General features: G+C 42.0%; 2 protein-coding genes across 5 annotated transcripts; both read left to right on the plus strand.

The window, feature by feature from the left end:
* The first annotated feature begins 482 nt into the window (after positions 1 to 482).
* Positions 483 to 4,418, plus strand: mettl2a (methyltransferase 2A, methylcytidine). Of its 2 annotated transcripts, none has more exons than XM_046415144.1 (9): positions 483 to 676; positions 1,209 to 1,297; positions 1,575 to 1,831; positions 2,630 to 2,679; positions 2,796 to 2,856; positions 2,959 to 3,098; positions 3,185 to 3,307; positions 3,661 to 3,726; positions 3,824 to 3,965. In XM_046415144.1, exons 1-8 carry the CDS (start codon positions 525 to 527, stop codon positions 3,695 to 3,697), a joined length of 909 nt encoding a protein of 302 aa, XP_046271100.1. In that variant the 5' UTR covers positions 483 to 524; the 3' UTR covers positions 3,698 to 3,726; positions 3,824 to 3,965. The 2 variants fall into 2 exon arrangements, with proteins under 2 accessions (XP_046271100.1, XP_046271099.1); XM_046415143.1 differs by having other exon boundaries at positions 485 to 676; positions 3,201 to 3,307; positions 3,824 to 4,418.
* A 297-nt stretch (positions 4,419 to 4,715) lies between these two features.
* Positions 4,716 to 17,103, plus strand: tlk2 (tousled-like kinase 2). Of its 3 annotated transcripts, none has more exons than XM_046415140.1 (21): positions 4,716 to 5,390; positions 6,475 to 6,557; positions 8,021 to 8,098; positions 8,199 to 8,268; positions 8,353 to 8,396; positions 8,584 to 8,682; positions 9,292 to 9,393; positions 9,646 to 9,738; positions 9,941 to 10,051; positions 10,214 to 10,350; positions 10,727 to 10,879; positions 10,993 to 11,059; positions 11,177 to 11,274; positions 11,366 to 11,447; positions 12,048 to 12,139; positions 12,269 to 12,358; positions 12,539 to 12,708; positions 13,205 to 13,343; positions 15,078 to 15,189; positions 15,575 to 15,682; positions 15,851 to 17,103. In XM_046415140.1, exons 2-21 carry the CDS (start codon positions 6,477 to 6,479, stop codon positions 16,022 to 16,024), a joined length of 2,100 nt encoding a protein of 699 aa, XP_046271096.1. In that variant the 5' UTR covers positions 4,716 to 5,390; positions 6,475 to 6,476; the 3' UTR covers positions 16,025 to 17,103. The 3 variants fall into 3 exon arrangements, with proteins under 3 accessions (XP_046271096.1, XP_046271098.1, XP_046271097.1); XM_046415141.1 differs by lacking the exon at positions 4,716 to 5,390 and adding an exon at positions 5,478 to 5,659; XM_046415142.1 differs by lacking the exon at positions 8,584 to 8,682.
* Positions 17,104 to 17,222: the final 119 nt, after the last annotated feature.

Consider the following 17,222-nt stretch of genomic DNA (forward strand, 5'->3'; position numbering starts at 1 on the left):
ACCGATCGAGACAGGGATACTCCTGTGTTCTGCTCAGTAAAATTACTGTTTTTGTTAATGGAGTCTGGTTGCGATTGCCAAGTATTCTGTCCTGGTTATCTTTTCATATGTGAACGTTTTATTCGTCACACAATAACCTATTTATTTGGCATGTTTTCCAGCGGACATTTTGGCCGTTTGATATATTCATCTGCCGGACAACATCATCATGACACTGGCCGCGTATGCTAACGTACATTCTGCTAGTCCTATGCTTAACTTCCACCTTTAGCCAATTCCCCTTAAATTATGCCCCTATGTTACAAGGATTACCTGTCATTATAACACTTGGGATACTTTCTCAGAGTATCTATTCAAAAAGTAGACAAAATTTCGTCCTGGCGGAAATGTGTTGCAATTTTTATATCAAACAAAATACGACTTAAGCATAGGGAGTTTTAATTTTATGTTATTAGTCTGAATTACAATATGTCCGATAGTCCACGAACGCAGCACGGCCCTTCTTCCGCCGCGTCAGTACGAACATGGCGGCGCCCCATGCGGTGGTTGGAGTGGAGGAAGGCAGCAGTGAAACAGAGCTGATTCTGTCCGATTCAGCCACCGGAGATGTGAAGAGACCTCAGTTTGGGACACGTTTCCTCACAGACCCGCGGCAGGTCTTCCAACACAACGCATGGTCGGTAACTTATTCCAAAAATCCTGAAGGGTAGACAGATGTTGGCTGTGCATCTCTGTGTCTCCTGGCTGGGACAAATCATCACTTACATGACTAGTTACATTAGTCGATTTATACTATAAATTTATACTATAAATCGACTAACTATTAACTACCTATCCTATAGGTAGATGGTCATTTGATGAGTTGACTGTCGCCAATAAGTTGGTTTGTTTTAACTTTAACACGATCATTTGATCATAGAACTTTCCAATAAATAATACTTTAATTAAACGTAAAGTAATCATACTTCGGTAAAGTGTATAACGCGTATATGGCGTTTCTTCCGTTTTAATATGAATTGACTTCGGTTCATTTATTGTTTTATTATTTTGCACTCTTGTGGGACTTGAGATGTGATGTTCGTCATGCTGAGCTCCATTTAATCATTTTCTCCCAGCTGTATCTGAACACCACGTGAAAACCTTTAGCTCTAAGTATCTCAGGCTTGTCAAGTGTTTCATCACTTCTCACACACTTCTGTGGTCAACAGGGACAATGTGGAGTGGACTGACGAACAAGAAGCATCTGCTAAGAAGAAAGTCTTGGAAAACAGTCAGCCACTACCTTCAGAGAAACAAGGTTGCACACACACACATAAACATCACTGTTTAAGTGGAATCAAGGATCAATAACACAACAATAACTTCTGATTAGGAGGGGAGCAATCATTTATTACATTTCATTCAGTATTATACACTGAAACAGACCTGGTCATTGAAGCAGTTAGCATTAGTAAATCATTTAATTTTATGCTTCACATATGCATAGTGCTTGTCTTATTAAGCTTGATGTCTTTGCGTAAGCAAGATCTCTTCGATTATGACTTTAACTCTTGCTGCCTTAACCTTTCTTGCAGAGGAATATGACAGCCGGGCAAATGAGTACTGGAACGATTTTTATACAATCCATGAGAATCGTTTCTTCAAAGACCGCCACTGGCTCTTCACAGAGTTCCCTGAGTTGGCCCCACAGTGTAGCCTCAACCATGAGTCCCATCCCGAGGTCTCCGGTCAGCAGGATCGTCTGGATCAAGAACAAAGAAGGGAAGCTGCAGCTGTGTCTCACGTTGATGACGACATCCCTGGCTCCTCTGCTACATATCGCATTCTGGAGGTGAGAGATGAATACGAAAGCCAGTTTTTAAACTTTAAGCAACAGTGGACACATTCACCTCTGCCGAAGAGGCTGTTTTTGGTTACGTGTCTTGGTGTTAGCAGATGATTTAAACAATACCGAAATTTTTGCAAGATAAAATTTTTGGTGAATCTCTTTGCTAAGAAAATTCCCAGATGTCCAGTGGTCTATGGTCTGATGAGGACTAGAGATGCAGCAATTAGTTGGTCAGTAGATTAATGTGAAGTATTAACCACCAGCTATTTTGATAATCAGTCATTTTGAGTAGTTTTGCCTGAATCCTCAGGTGAATATTTTCTGGTTTCTGCAGTCATCTGTAACACTGCACTGAATATCTTTGAAATGTGGACAAAACAAGACATTTGAGGATGTAATTCCAAAAAATGAATCGATTAATCAGGAAAATGATCAGCACATTAATCAATAGATTAATGTGTTGATGTGTGTTGAATCAAAAGATTAATTAGTGGTTAAGGCCCTAAAACAAAATGGATGGCCAAAAACAAAGAGTGTAAACTCCTAATTTTCTACTGAATTCACATTGATTACATTGTGGTATATTATATTTGGGCACTTGAAACACATCTATACATTTTCTGATTAAACTCATCTAAAGCTCGGAGAAATGCATTTTTCTAGAAATTTTCACAGTCTCTGGTTTTTGTCAGATTCATTCACATGAACTCAACTTTGTTAATATGGGGGTTACTGTTTAACATTCAGAGCAAATTGGAGTAAACAAAATAAACACTATACGAATTCATGTTTTCTGGACAGGTTGGCTGCGGTGTAGGCAATACAGTTTTTCCAATACTGAAGACCAACAAGTAAGTGCAACGCAGGCATTTACGTGCTGTTTCAGGTCATGTTTAACAGAAACTGGTGCCTACTCTTGTCCGATGGTGAATATTTAAACTAATAACTGCTGCATTGCTTTTTGCAGTGACCCGGGACTCTTTGTGTATTGCTGTGATTTCTCCAGCACTGCTGTGGAGTTAGTCAAGGTGAGATGATGGGGGATAATAAATGCATGGTGTGTTGATGGATGTATTCATCTCTAGGGTTGTGAGCTAACTGATGTATTAAAACTGCCCTCTTGTCATCAGACTAATCCAGAATACGACCCCGAGCGCTGCTTCGCCTTTGTCCATGACTTGAGTGATGTGGAAGCCAATTACCCGGTCCCCGATGGAACCCTTGATGTCATAGTGCTAATCTTTGTGTTATCAGCCTTGCATCCCAACAAGTAAGGACGGCTTTCTCCGTCTTTCTTCTGCTCTTTGGCTTTCACTTAAGCTTGAGTCACTGAGCATATCACTGGTTGTCTTAAAGTTTCACCCTGTCTCAGGATGCAGGCATCTATCAGTCGATTAGCGCGGCTGCTGAAGCCTGGGGGAGTGATGCTGCTCAGGGACTACGGACGCTACGATATGGCACAGCTTCGCTTCAAGAAGGGTGAGTCAGGCTGAGATCCAGTGAGGCTCCAGTCCAAAGAGCTGTTCAGAATGTCCAGGTTCAGAAAGGTTTGTTATTCATCGTTTGTTACGACTGTTGATCCTTGAAAATGTGTTTCACTCCCCAACTGCCTTAAGTGTGCTGCTCTTTAATATGTTTGAGAAAATCATGAACCACACTTGATTCAGATTGTAACAGTAAGTCACAGAATGTGTGAGACTTTGGGTCCACATGGAGAATTTCTAATGGTGCACTACAAATTAAAATGGCACTGCATAAATGAGTAACGTTTATTTAAAGTTTTTAAATTTGTTGTCAAATAACAGGCACATTTGTCCATTCATCTCTTTCAGGAAGGTGTCTGTCAGAAAACTTTTATGTCCGAGGTGATGGAACAAGAGTATATTTCTTTACCCAAGGTAAAAATAAAACCATTATAGTAAAGATTTACTAGGGGTATCTTGGTCCTTTAATTGCATATATATGAACATATTTGTGTGCTTTTTTGTATTTCAGATGAGCTCCATGTGATGTTCACTGAGGCGGGGCTTGACAAAATGCAGAACCTTGTGGACAGGCGGCTGCAGGTGAATCGAGGCAAACAGCTCACCATGTACAGGGTGTGGATCCAGTGCAAGTACCGCAAGCCTCGAGTTCAGCCTCCTGAGACGGAGGGCTGAGACACTGGAGAGAGCCTGTCTGGCTTGACCTTCAACCACAACTGAAACTTGGAGCTCAAATCCAGGCAGTGCCGACTTTTCAATGAGGATGTATGGAATTGAGAATCTCTTTTGTGATTGCGATAAAGGGGGATGCAACTGGATAGCCATATGCTCTAAAGACCTTCCAAGTCCAGGGTGTTGATGGACTTCATTTATGGCTGGTGTCTCTGATTGTTGCCGCAATTCAAGTTCCAAGAGTCGCAGTTTCTCATTTTGTGCTGACGAGTTCAGCAGTCTGAGCAAGGATTGGGTTGTATCTGTATAAATGTTTCTATTCAGCCAGATGCTGTTTTTAATGAGCTGATGATTTGAAATAAATGGTATGAATTTTAAGATAATTCATGACATTTTTTTGTACGTGCAAAATGAATAAAAATCTAACCTGTAAATCTGTGTTTTACTCCGGTGTTTCAATCTGTGTTCAAAAGTGTTTTGTTAGAGAGGTGAATTACATCTTAGTCTCCATCACAGTCTCTTGGATGATTAAACACCCACTTATGCTTGAATGCCTTGTCTGGAAAAAGCATCAATTTTGTAATTTATTGATATTATGTAAGTAGAGTTTGTGGGTGTGAACATCATGGTCATGGCCACTTTCTGATAACAGATCTCTTAGCTGGTTGTGTGGGTGGGCGCTTTTAAATTGTATTGTGAATAGACGGATTTGCTATTGGTCCAGACAGGAGATTTGGGGCAGGCGTGGACTGAACGAAGGTGAAAATACTTTAACAATCTCACGAGAAAATATGAGATTTTGCTGATTATTGTTTACATTGCAAAAACATGAGAACCGAACCGAATCGATCCGGATTCAACTGAAACGCCTGCATCCGCACAACTTCCGAAACAGATTGGTTTCTTCCCCGCGGCGAGGAAGGTGACTGGAGCCGAACTTTGTTTTGATCGGGCTGAAAAGCCAGGACCCGAAATTCATCTCACTAACGGGGGGGTGGGGGGGAAGAGAGAAAAAGATAGGGGCAACTAACGCTAGCCTAAAGGCAGCATTTATATATCTGGTGAAGCCCACAATCTCGAGGGTCGCCATTGTGTGGAAGGAGATACCGACATAGGCACAGTATGGTCCACGGCGAGAAAGATGTGATGGGGATCCCCGCCTAAGGAGTACAGCAAGGCGGGTTTGGGATACCCGGAGTTGTCGAGGCCTCCGAGGGTGTCCTCCGTCGTCTACCTTGAGCTACACCGCACGTTCCCGTGTCTTGATCGTTAAAAGTCAGCACGCGAGGGACGCGGCTCTTGATGCGGCCTAGCCTGGGAGGGTCTGCCTAGCACCGGGGAAACAACGGGGACTGTTCCAGGGCTAACACAGGCCCTTCGGAGGACCGAGAAAATATTGAATTGCAGTAAGTATCCTGTTAGGTTGACGAACAAAAGAATGCGTCAGGAGAGGTACCCGAGAGTCTGGTTGTCGTAGAACGAGCACCTGACAACACAGAACAGATAAGATGCTTCTTTTTGACAGACGAGTTAACGTTAGCCTGCTTGATACCCAAGGCTAGCTATCTTGTGTGTGTTTCTAAAATAATTTACCGTTGCGGACAGCAGTTGTGATGGTCAGAGGTGATATAGGGTAACCTGGGACAACACCTGTGACCATTTTGGCTTCTTTTGGGTATGTTACTTTACAAAATCAGGTCTAATGTTACTAGCTAACGTTAACCGTTAGCTCTTGCCTTGCAATGCTAAGTGATAACCAACATCGATATGCTTGTTAGCTCATTTATCCACTGTTAGCAAGCTACTTCGCCGATCATTCACTGATGTTTCTAATCGTTATGCCCGTCTTTAGCTGAGTCACCAAACACAGTCTCGAGTAAAGTCAACGTTACACAAGAATAGGTACTAGAATGTATCCCTAAATGGACACGAATGTTGCTGGTTAAACTATTCATTTAAGGTATGCAAGCCATAGATAACTAACTGACTTAGCAGTCATTGTTGGGCGTGTAACTTAAATGTTAACCTTTGCACAAGCTAGTAAATTGAGTACTTATTGTCTGTAGTGGCCTTTTCCATTGCTGTGAGTATACTTGGCAGTCCCTCCATTAGTGACCTTTCATAACTCCAGCGCCATGTAGCTTAGGCCTATAATGCCAGGGTGTTATCACATGATAGTATATATTTCTAGACAATGACTCTACACATCTGGTCTATACATTTGAAACGTTACTGAACAGATTTTAGCCCTGTGAGTTTTCAACTTGAGTACTCAAGTTGCATCGCTGTTGCATGCTGAACACACATGATAGTGGAAAACATTATTGTGATGCTTATTGATGACTCAGAACAGGAATTTTCCACATCCATATAGCTATAAACAGCCATGACTCATCACAACCAGTGCTGTTGAAACAGTGATCCGTCACTCCCACTGAATATACCAGACCCCACAACATCTTCCTTAAATCTGTGCTCTTGTCTTTGCAGCCATGATGGAGGAACTGCATAGCCTGGACCCCCGACGGCAGGAGCTGTTGGAGGCTCGCTTCACTGGGGTTGGCGTAGCTAAGGTTTGTGTTACAGCAGAGGTGTACAAGGATTCTCTTCTGTCATAGTGCTTATAATCACAGATTTTCTTGATTACACATTTTTGCGAGTCTCTTCCTTTCTTTGTCTCACTCTGCCTCAGTATCATTCTGCTGTTTGGCCTCGACAAGCTTGGCCTCACTCCTTTTCTTTGTCTGTCTCTGGAGAAGGTTGAGCTATGTCTGTGTTTTTTGGCTGGTGTGATATGGCATCTTTCCCTGGCTCATGTAGTGGTTGTATATGCAAGTGGCAGTGCCTGCCAAAAAGGCCACAGACAGGACAGGGGTGGTAGGGGGAGGAGGAGTGAAGGCAAAGGAGGAATGCAGAAATAGTTCTTGACCAGGTGTGAGTGGAGGCAGCATTTAGTCTTCCACCCCCTCACTTACTGCTGCGATGGAGCTGTCTTTGTGGAAGGTGATCTTGGAACAGTTAGGGAGCGAGAGTCAGCGCCAGGAGTGGGCCCTGTGCCAGCCATAGGCAGAACTGAGCCCAGAGCATGGCATGGCTGCTGCCGCAGAGAAAATGGCGGATCTCGGTAAGGCATTATGCCACAGCAACCCCTTAAGACAAGAGATGCAACGTGTGTAAGGGTGAAACGTGTCAACAGTTGTCTATGAGGAAATATGGGTTGGTGGTCTAAAAGCCCTTCAGTGTCTCAGAGCAGCGCATATTTTTTTCTTGACCTTGAACAACCTGATAGCACTGGTGCTCTCTCTGTCAACACTGAGGTGGTAAAAAAGAAGAAGAAAGGAAAATTGTTATCCTTTGAGGACAAAGAGCAAGGCAACCTTTTCGTAATGGAACAGAGAGGACCGACTGAAATTGTTGGAAAGTGCACTTCCTTTTGAACAAGTCTGATCAAACAAACCAAGATATCTCAGGCAGGAATGGGTTAAAACACACTGTCACTCCTGGATCAAGCAAAACATCTTTTTCTGGCTTTCTCCAGAGAGAACGGTTAAGACCATGATGAACAGGAGAAAAATGGATGACATTATCTAAAGGTGACAGACAGAAGGAGGAATACTTCCTCAGCAGCATGCCTAATGTTCAGCCATTTTAGGGGGGTTCAGTGAGAGAGCTCTAGTGTGCTCTGAATGACTAAGTATCTCTCCCTGATTGGACAGTGTCTGCTGAATTCTGATGTGATTCATTTGACTGACAGGCATCACCTAGGGAACCGGCATTAGGGCTGATGCAGGTCTAGATTCAGTGGGAAGTTAATGGTGGTGGTACTTAGCCACATCTCAGCATCCTTTCCTTTAGTTTCTCACCTATTTTACTCTGTGTTTCTTATTGTGCTCTCTCTCACATGTGCATGCATACACAATAAGTGCATCTGTGCATATTTTGACAAGACAATTTTCCAGAAGCACATCTCTTGCATCTTTGTATTTAATTACTTCTTGTGCTTTATTTTTTTTGTATTTCTACCTCATTTTAACAGGGCTCAGGTCAGAACCAAAATGAGTCATCCAATCAGAGTCTATGCAGTGTGGGCTCACTCAGTGACAAGGAGCTAGAGGTTTGTCTCGGTCACACGAGCTAGATTTTTTTCTTTTGTCCCAACCATCTCAGTGTTACTTCATTATGCATGTGGTTGAATCACGCTACCTTTCTGACAGACTCCTGAGAAAAAAGCGAATGACCAGAGAGTAAGAAAGCGGAAAGCAGACCATTTTGACAGCAGCCAAGGTAAGACTGTCCCAGTGCTTTGATCCTCTTGTCATGTATCCCAAATATCAGCCGCTCTCTGAACTTCCCGTCTATATCTTCCAGGCAAAGCAGGAACAAGGGGACATAAAATTAGTGATTATTTTGAGGTAAGTGGCAGAAAAGTGTTTCTCTGTTTCACTGAGTGTGTATGGCAGAGCTCATGTCCTCTAACAATGCTTCAGTGTTGTATAACTTTTCGTACTTGTTCTTACTTACTTTCTAACACCCTTTTGGCCACCTTTGTCTTTCCATTGAGCTACCTTCCTCTTTATTTTCTCTCTACGTGTCTGTCAGTTTGCGGGAGGTAGCGGTCCTGGTACCAGCCCTGCCAGGGGAATTCCACCAGTGGTCCGCTCTTCCCCACAACACTCCCTCTCCAACCCCCCTGTCACGGTGAGCATGTCCGCTCTGGTCTGTCTGATGCTTTATTTTTATGTTTTAACACTCTTTCCTGCAATTCTCTCTTACACGCTTGTAATTAGCATCAGTAGCTCACATTTGTTTACAAGTGGGGAAAAATATGATGTGGTCTCTAAACACTGTTCATACTGAATCACTGTTGTGACATTTAGTCAGAAAGTACATTTGAGTCTATCATTATTGGCCAGAGTTCGTAGAAAAGCAATAATGATGGGAAACATACTGTAGAATTGAATGTTGATTTAAGTACAAATGTGCCCACACATACTGCAGTCAAATGACTGCCTTACATGTTTTTAAGTAAAATCAATCTTTCTAAAGCCTTGATCAATTTTAGAGTTCTAAAATGCTTTTTGTGGGAGAGGATTTAAACCAATCATGCATACTTCTGATAGTTCATTTGCATGTCTTCAGTTTCTGGTCCTTATTTTCATGCTAAGTTCTTTTGTCACAGTGATCTCATGTTTTATCATTACTGGCAGAATCAGTATTTGATAAATTCTTTAATGTAATTAAATTCACTCATTAAGACACCCTCTGCATGTGTCAGGTTTTTATTGGATGAATGTTTTTGCCTCTCAGGTGCAGCAGGGAAGCCCCTCCTCCGTGAGTTCAGCCAACACCGAGCACTCGTCATGTTCACTGAAGCCTGCTTCTCTTCACATGCTCCACAAAGGCACACAGGTACTTGATGTGTGATCAAGGCTGGCTGGCTGGCTGGCTGTTTATCTGATTTGAGTCATTATGTTCTAATTTAATCACATTATAATTCAGAAGGCTGTTGTTATATGATTGCCACATGTACCAATATATTACAAGAACTAGCAACTAAAAGAGTCAGTTACTGGGGACTCCTTGTTGTACTACATTTTTCACTGATACTGAATGATCCACCATTAACATAAATGCTGTTTTTGTCCTCACTCTACCCTGTAGTCTGACCTTACTATAGAGAAACTAACAGCAATGGAGAACAACAAGAACTCCGACCTGGAGAAGAAGGAGGGCCGAATAGACGATTTGCTGCGGGTACTAATCTCATTGCATTTCTTCCCTGCTAGTCTGCTTGCCTTTTTAATGGTTTGGAGAATATCATGTTTTCTGTCTTGGGGTTTGGTTTTTTTTTTTGTTTTTTTTGTTGTTGTTTTTTTTTTTTTACCCAAGGCATGTTAGAGTTGGCACAAGTCTTATGTTTATACATTTTGTCAATTTTTACCTTGTTCTGCTCCAGGCAAACTGTGATCTGAGGAGACAGATTGATGAACAGCAGAGGATGCTGGAACGATACAAGGAACGCTTAAATAAGTGTGTGACCATGTCCAAGAAACTGCTGATTGAAAAAGTACGTTTAACTAATAGCGCTGTCTTATTTTCAGCTGTTAATTTCCTAGCCAGCTGGTCTTTGTGGGTTTTTGACCTGAGCTTGTTTTAGAAGTCCTATTTTTGAGCCACATGGAATCTCCAGCACTGGTTTGATGCCTGTATATCTCTGACCATCCTCCAGTCCAAACAGGAGAAGATGGCATGCCGGGACAAAAGCATGCAGGACAGGCTTCGACTGGGTCACTTCACCACAGTGAGACACGGAGCGTCTTTCACTGAGCAGTGGACAGATGGATATGCCTTCCAAAACCTTATCAAGTGAGGACTTTTCTTCATTTAAGTTTAAGCTTTTCTTTTTATGTGTTACTGTAATATTTCGATAACTCGACTGGTTCAAGAGGCAAAATTACATGAAGCAGAAAGAACCAGACACTCCTTTGTATGTGATATTAATATGAAATTAAAGACTCAAGTCTGTTTCATATTGCACATGTATTAATATGTGAAAATTGTACTTTTACAGCTTAAATAATAAATCTTCTCATCTTAGCAACAAGTTTATGTATGCATGCAAGAAAAAGCATACTGTGGACATATTGCATCTCAACCCAGGAGTGGGAGAAGCAGTAGATCACACACAAACTGATGAAGGCACTTGCTCTATGTGTCATTGAAATGTGTCGTCTGTTTCCAGACAACAAGAAAGGATCAATTCTCAGCGAGAGGACATTGAAAGACAGAGGAAGCTGCTGGCCAAGCGCAAGCCGCCCTCCATGGCCCAGACACCACCTCCAAGTCTGGAACAAAACAAACGCAAAAGCAAGACCAACGGAACAGAAAGTGAAGCGTAAGATTCTGTTGTTTCATATTTATCTTCTGTTTTTTTTATTTTTAACACCAGTTTTTTCCTCCTGCATGCATATGTGAAGTTGTACTGAGGCTGGTTCTGTGTCCTTGCAGGTTATCGCAGGCAGAATACCATGAGCAAGAGGAAATCTTTAAGCTAAGACTGGGCCATCTAAAGAAGGTAAAGACTGATGTGTGTTAAGTTTCAGGTGCTTAGCGATACACTTATCGTGGTCTTTTACTGTTTAGTTGTTTTGACAATTGCATAGGTTTTGATATAATTTTTTTGCCCTTTCAGGAGGAAGCAGAGATCCAGGCGGAGCTGGAGAGGTTGGAGCGGGTGCGGAACCTGCACATTCGCGAGCTGAAAAGGATCCACAATGAAGATAATTCTCAGTATGATCTTACATGGCTCCTCCTCATTAGTCTACTGGTGTGACCCTCTGCTCTGTTTAACTCCGACTTTAATTGCTTGTCACCTCTGCAGATTCAAAGATCATCCGACGCTAAATGACCGATACCTGCTACTCCATTTACTTGGAAGGGGAGGTTTCAGTGAAGTTTACAAGGTGAGAGAAACTTAATCTGTCTGTTAGATTGGAACCCCTTCTGTTTGATAATACTTTAAATTGAGACATTTTATTTTTGAATGAATTCAGTGAAGACCTTTGCCTAAACATTGTGTATATATAGGACACACAAAAGGCAGCATTACAAGTCAGTTCTTCCGCATATGAAGACATTCAGGTTTTGGTGTAGTCTTGGACTCCAGCTTTTTAACAAATACCAGTTCTCTGCTGCTTAGTTTTTAAGATATATATATATATATTTATTCCTCAGATTTGTGGTGATTTTTGCTTCGGACTAGTGTTGTTCTGGCGAAAACTAACCCACTTATAGTCTTAAAGTGACTGCAGTGGCTGTGCTGCGCATACTTTGGAAAATATTTGAGGATGTGCGTTTCATTACATTACACTACACTGACATCATCTACATTTCAAAGTAAATGATTGTGGCAGAATGTGAGAGTTGTTCCAAGAATCTGCTGTCATCACTGTAAAAATGATGAATGAACACAGCCTCTTAGTGTGAATTAAGGGTCTTGCTGCAGCTGAAACAAAGTAATGCCAAATACAGTTCCTAGATAATGACAGGCATTTATTTTCCAGGCCTTTGACTTAACGGAGCAAAGGTATGTTGCGGTCAAAATCCACCAGTTAAACAAGAACTGGAGGGATGAGAAGAAGGAAAATTATCACAAGTGAGTATTGTTTTTAACGCAGTACTGCAGTACATGGCTATGAATGATATTCTGTTCCGCAGTCATTTACCCATCACATTTGTTGCAATATTTGCAAGGTGTACATGTTGGTGATGTTCTTTGTTTCAGACATGCATGCAGAGAATATAGAATCCATAAAGAGCTGGACCACCCACGAATAGTTAAACTCTATGACTACTTCTCACTCGACACTGACTCGTAAGTCATTGCTTTAAAAAAAAAAAAAAAAAAAAAAAATTTGTGCCTTCTTAAATATGCATTCTATGCAGATTGTGTTCATTTTTAGCAAGACCAAAAATGTTTCTGTATGTAGTGTTTTGATTTAATGCACCAAATCCTACCAAGGAGGTTCAATACCCCTGCCTTGTTCTGGAGCAGGTTCTGCACAGTCCTGGAGTACTGCGAGGGCAATGACTTGGACTTCTACCTGAAGCAGCACAAGCTTATGTCGGAGAAAGAGGGCCGCTCCATCATCATGCAGATTGTTAACGCCCTCAAGTACCTCAATGAGATCAGGCCTCCCATTATCCACTACGACCTTAAACCTGGTGGGTCTCCACACCACAATTGCCTATACACTAAAAGAGCTTCATAACCTTGATTCAGCTTTCTTGGCACATAATTGGAGTAAAATTGCAATTTAACTAACCAGTTCACAAGCTATGTCATCATTGGTTGGGAGTTTTTATTCTGGTTCACCTGGTGACCAACTATTTTCAAGCAGCCTCATGTATGACACACAATATGATTGTTGGGTTGATTACAGTTATGATTTGGTGATAAATGATTGGACCAAGTCTTGTAAAATCTGGCCCAGTTGTTGATGACAGTGAAGTTATAAAATTATATTGTTTTTAAGGATTTAAAAGGTTTCACTTCTGATTGTTCCATCAAGACTGAATGAAGCATTTTTAATGATGAAACATGATGCATTTAACAGACCTGAATAATTGTCGTTTTTGCCTCACAATATGAATATGAATCTGAAATATGCACATGTTTTCTTTCATGCCTGTGAAACCCTTTACTCCTCTTCCTCCTCAGGTAACATCCTCCTGGTGAACGGCACGGCCTGCGGGGAGATCAAGATCACAGACTTTGGCCTGTCGAAGATCATGGATGATGACAGTTACAACTCAGTGGATGGGATGGAGCTAACGTCACAGGGAGCAGGGACATACTGGTAAGATTCACACTGGATGATGACACACTGGTGCCATCATCTGTGGTATGATAAACTGTGGTGTTTATTTTGACCCCTGAGCCTTGGTCCTCTCGGGCAGGTGATTTGCATAGAAGTATTTTTCTGGGTCCGGGTGGTTTCACTCAACACAGTAACAATGCATTAGTAAGTAAAAGTCATTTTGCTGTGTTGATGGATTTTATGTTATAGAGGGGAAAAACAAAATGGCAGAAGCTGAAGTGTGCAGTATGGTTGTTTTTAGAGATTGCGGCAGAGTTGGAAGCGAAACCACGTTGAGCTTGATAAGACCTTTCAACAACCTTAATGCATTTGAGAAAATCCATCCAGCGAGCAAAACAGCAAAGATTATAAAGAAAATTGCATGGATTATGTTGAATAACCACCCTCTTTTTATAGGGTTCCAACAGCATCCCCATTGGAGTCTTTCAACCTCTCTACATTCTGCCAAGCTTACCTTTTTAACAGTATATATAATTTATTAGGATCTTGTGGAGAATTTGCCGATTACAACCAAATGAATGCTCCTTATTTCCGAACGTGTAGAGGGACCTACAGTGGCTTTTAGGTCATGTTAAAACAGGAAAGAGACTGTCTAGATTCAGTATTTGGTTTGTCTGTTGACTAGTGTGGAAACATGGCAAAACAACATGGCGGGATCTGTGGAACAGCACCTGCTCCCTGATGATAAGATGCATGTCGTGGGGGTTAAGAGTCAATACACTGCAACTGCAAAGCAATATGTTGTGTCATAGGCTGGTGTTCTTTTTGTTTACGCTGGTAATATGTGCTTACTTCTCCCCGTTTCAGTTGACATTACACTGGAGTGGAAGCATCAAATACTAAGATAGATTACAACACTGCTATATAGCTGTCAGGGGTTTAAACACAATACAGAATGAACCTCAACGTCAGTACTGCAATACTTGACTGTATTGATATATTTTTAAACCCCTATTTCTGCCGATAGAGCCCTAAATCCTACACACTGGTAAATTTAATGTCTAAAATGGCTGCCTTATACCCATTCCCCTTGAATCGCTTGGAAAATATCCTATACAGTTACTGTCCGACATCCCACACTGACATTGACTGTAGTTTGCCAGAAGCAGCACTCCAGGCTAAACAGTTTCATGGCCCTCTTTCATTGCAGCAGCAATGTCCCTTCACAATTGAGCTTCAAGGGGTAGAGCTTGAAACCTTTGCCTAGGAAATGGGATTCCAGTTTCTCTTTTCGCCCCAGCCCTTTTCACTCAGCCTCTTAGGATGGGGTGTCCCATTTGTATTGGGGGGTTGATGGAAAGTGGTCATGTAGCCCTCCAAATGGCCATTCCAAAGTGAGTGTTTTTTTTTTTTTAGATGCAACATTCCTAGATTGTTTCATGTCACAGAGCCTCAGTTTGGAAAGCAGAGTTCCCGGTGGGAAGTTATGTCATCCTATGTGGATGTATGAAGCTCCTGCTTCCCTTTAGTTGATGATCGTTTTAATTTCTACTATGCTGCTGAGATTTTCACCGAGGACCACCTTGTACACAAAACTAAAATGGAACTAAAATCACTGTAATATAACTACTGTCTGTGTGGGGACAGAGACCTGAGATCATACTGTAAAAACATTCTTACACAAACTACAAGATGAACTACATTGAAACAGGAAAGCATGATTTCATCAGTTGAAACTGTTTGATTTTAACATGGCTTCTTTTTTCCCTTTAGGTACCTGCCACCTGAGTGCTTTGTGGTTGGGAAGGAACCACCCAAAATCTCCAACAAGGTGGATGTGTGGTCTGTGGGAGTCATTTTCTACCAGTGTTTGTATGGCCGCAAGGTAGGAGACCAAAAGAAAAAAAAATCTAACAACATATTTGACCTATTGATGATTTCTCGTGGATAATTAAGGATATTTGAACTTTCTTTCTAAATAGATTGGGCTGTGCATATTTTTTCATTCATGACACACAAAATCAATCGATACTAAAATATTAACTCTTATTAAAAAGCTTAATCAGGAGAAACTAATGAAGTGGAACTGAGTCAGCTATGTGACAATGATAAATGTTTGCCCAAAGATTTTTAGGCAAAAGCATATTAATTGAATTTTTATGAATGACAGTATACTGAAACGCCACACTTGGGTTCTTCATGTTCACTTTATTTTTTTTGGTTCATGTCTCATTGTGTGTCACAAACAACTGCTTCTCTTTGCTCTCTAGCCCTTTGGACACAACCAGTCTCAACAGGACATCCTGCAGGAGAACACCATACTGAAGGCAACGGACGTGCAGTTTCCCCCTAAACCAGTAGTCACACCTGAAGCTAAGGTACTGGACTTTCCCACTTCACTGCTTTTGTTTTGTCTTTTTAATGTTTGCTCATAACTACGAGGGATTTTTGAACATCTGTGTTTTTAGAAGTCGTTATCTTTTTACCAAAACATTGTAAAGGCTGATATTTCTCAGCCACTCCACTCTCTTTCTGTTTCCCTCCAGGCCTTTATAAGGCGTTGTCTAGTCTACCGTAAGGAGGACCGCATCGATGTGCACCAGCTGGCCAGTGACCCCTTCCTCATGCCCCACATTCGCAAGTCCGTGGCCTCCTCGGGCACCTCGGGCATGGCTGTGGCCTCCACATCCAGCTCCTCCAACAGCAGCGCCTCAAACTGAGCCCATGCCACTTAACTGATTGACTGAACCATTTGAAAGAGAGTGGGGTGGGGGCGATGCCATACTGTGTCCCCCCTCCCAACAGCATCCCACCTTGCCATGAAGAACCCAAGAGGAACTGTTTGGACGATGGCAAGGGGTGGGTGAGAAGTCATGGATGGGTTGGGAAGGGAGAGCCTTTTCACCCTTCATCCCTCTCATGTCCACCCACCCCAGCCTGCCTGTTCTCCTTTCTCAAAAGGGTGGCATTGCCCTGGGGTCCAAAACCCTGGACGACTCGCACAGCTAGGGGCGAGGTTTGGCACTATGTTGGTGAAATGTGGGATTCCGTGTTTGGGATTTTCTTTTCTGCTTAAAAAAGAGAAAATAAAAGAAGTATAGATCTGCTTCAGCTTGGCCAAATGGAAGGGACTGCAGAAGGCCTCATACCCATACTCACTCACACATACACCCGTGCATGAGCCATTCTGGTCCGAGGTAGTCTGAACTCCCCAAGCTCAAACATTTTGTTTGTTCTCATCTCCCTGAACATTACTGAGAGAACCAGTCTGGCCTGTTATTGTATTGAATCCTTAATATCTAAGGCACTATGTCGTCCAACCCGCTGTTCTGGGATCCCCTGCCCTGCTTAAATTCCAGACCTGGCTAGTTTGTGACGAGGAGGGACAGAAGCTAATATCCCCCTTCCCCCCCATTTCCTCGTCAAACTCCTGTGACCAAAGCTTAGAACTTCCAGCTGGTGGCAGTGTTCCACCTCAGTTTTTATAATGAATGGTTTTAGAGTCGTGTTACTTGATATGGAGTGGAAGCTGGTGAGAAACGACCCCTTTTACATTTTTTTAAAAAACTTTTCAATTTAACCAGTTTTATGGAGAAAACTGTTGTGTTTTTCAAGTTGCCTTTAATTAGAACTGTTACTGTTTTGATTGGCCCCCCTACCATAAATACATATTTATTTAGGTATGTTTGAATTTATTTTTGGCCAATAAAATGCAAGGGACTGGTCTAGTACTGTTGGGGGGAGATCGGGCCTTAGCAGAGAGTTGCATAAACCATTAAATACTATTGGTTAAAATGTGTCTCTTGTACTGGGCTTCTGTTTGACTGGGTTTACCATCACTGCCTTCTCTGAAGGATTGACCTCTGTTTACAATACAACTGACATGTTCCTGAGTATTATGTTTGCACTTAGGTTTTG

Source organism: Scatophagus argus, chromosome 16, assembly GCF_020382885.2.
Source record: "Scatophagus argus isolate fScaArg1 chromosome 16, fScaArg1.pri, whole genome shotgun sequence".
In the NCBI taxonomy this organism is placed as follows: Eukaryota; Metazoa; Chordata; class Actinopteri; family Scatophagidae; genus Scatophagus; species Scatophagus argus.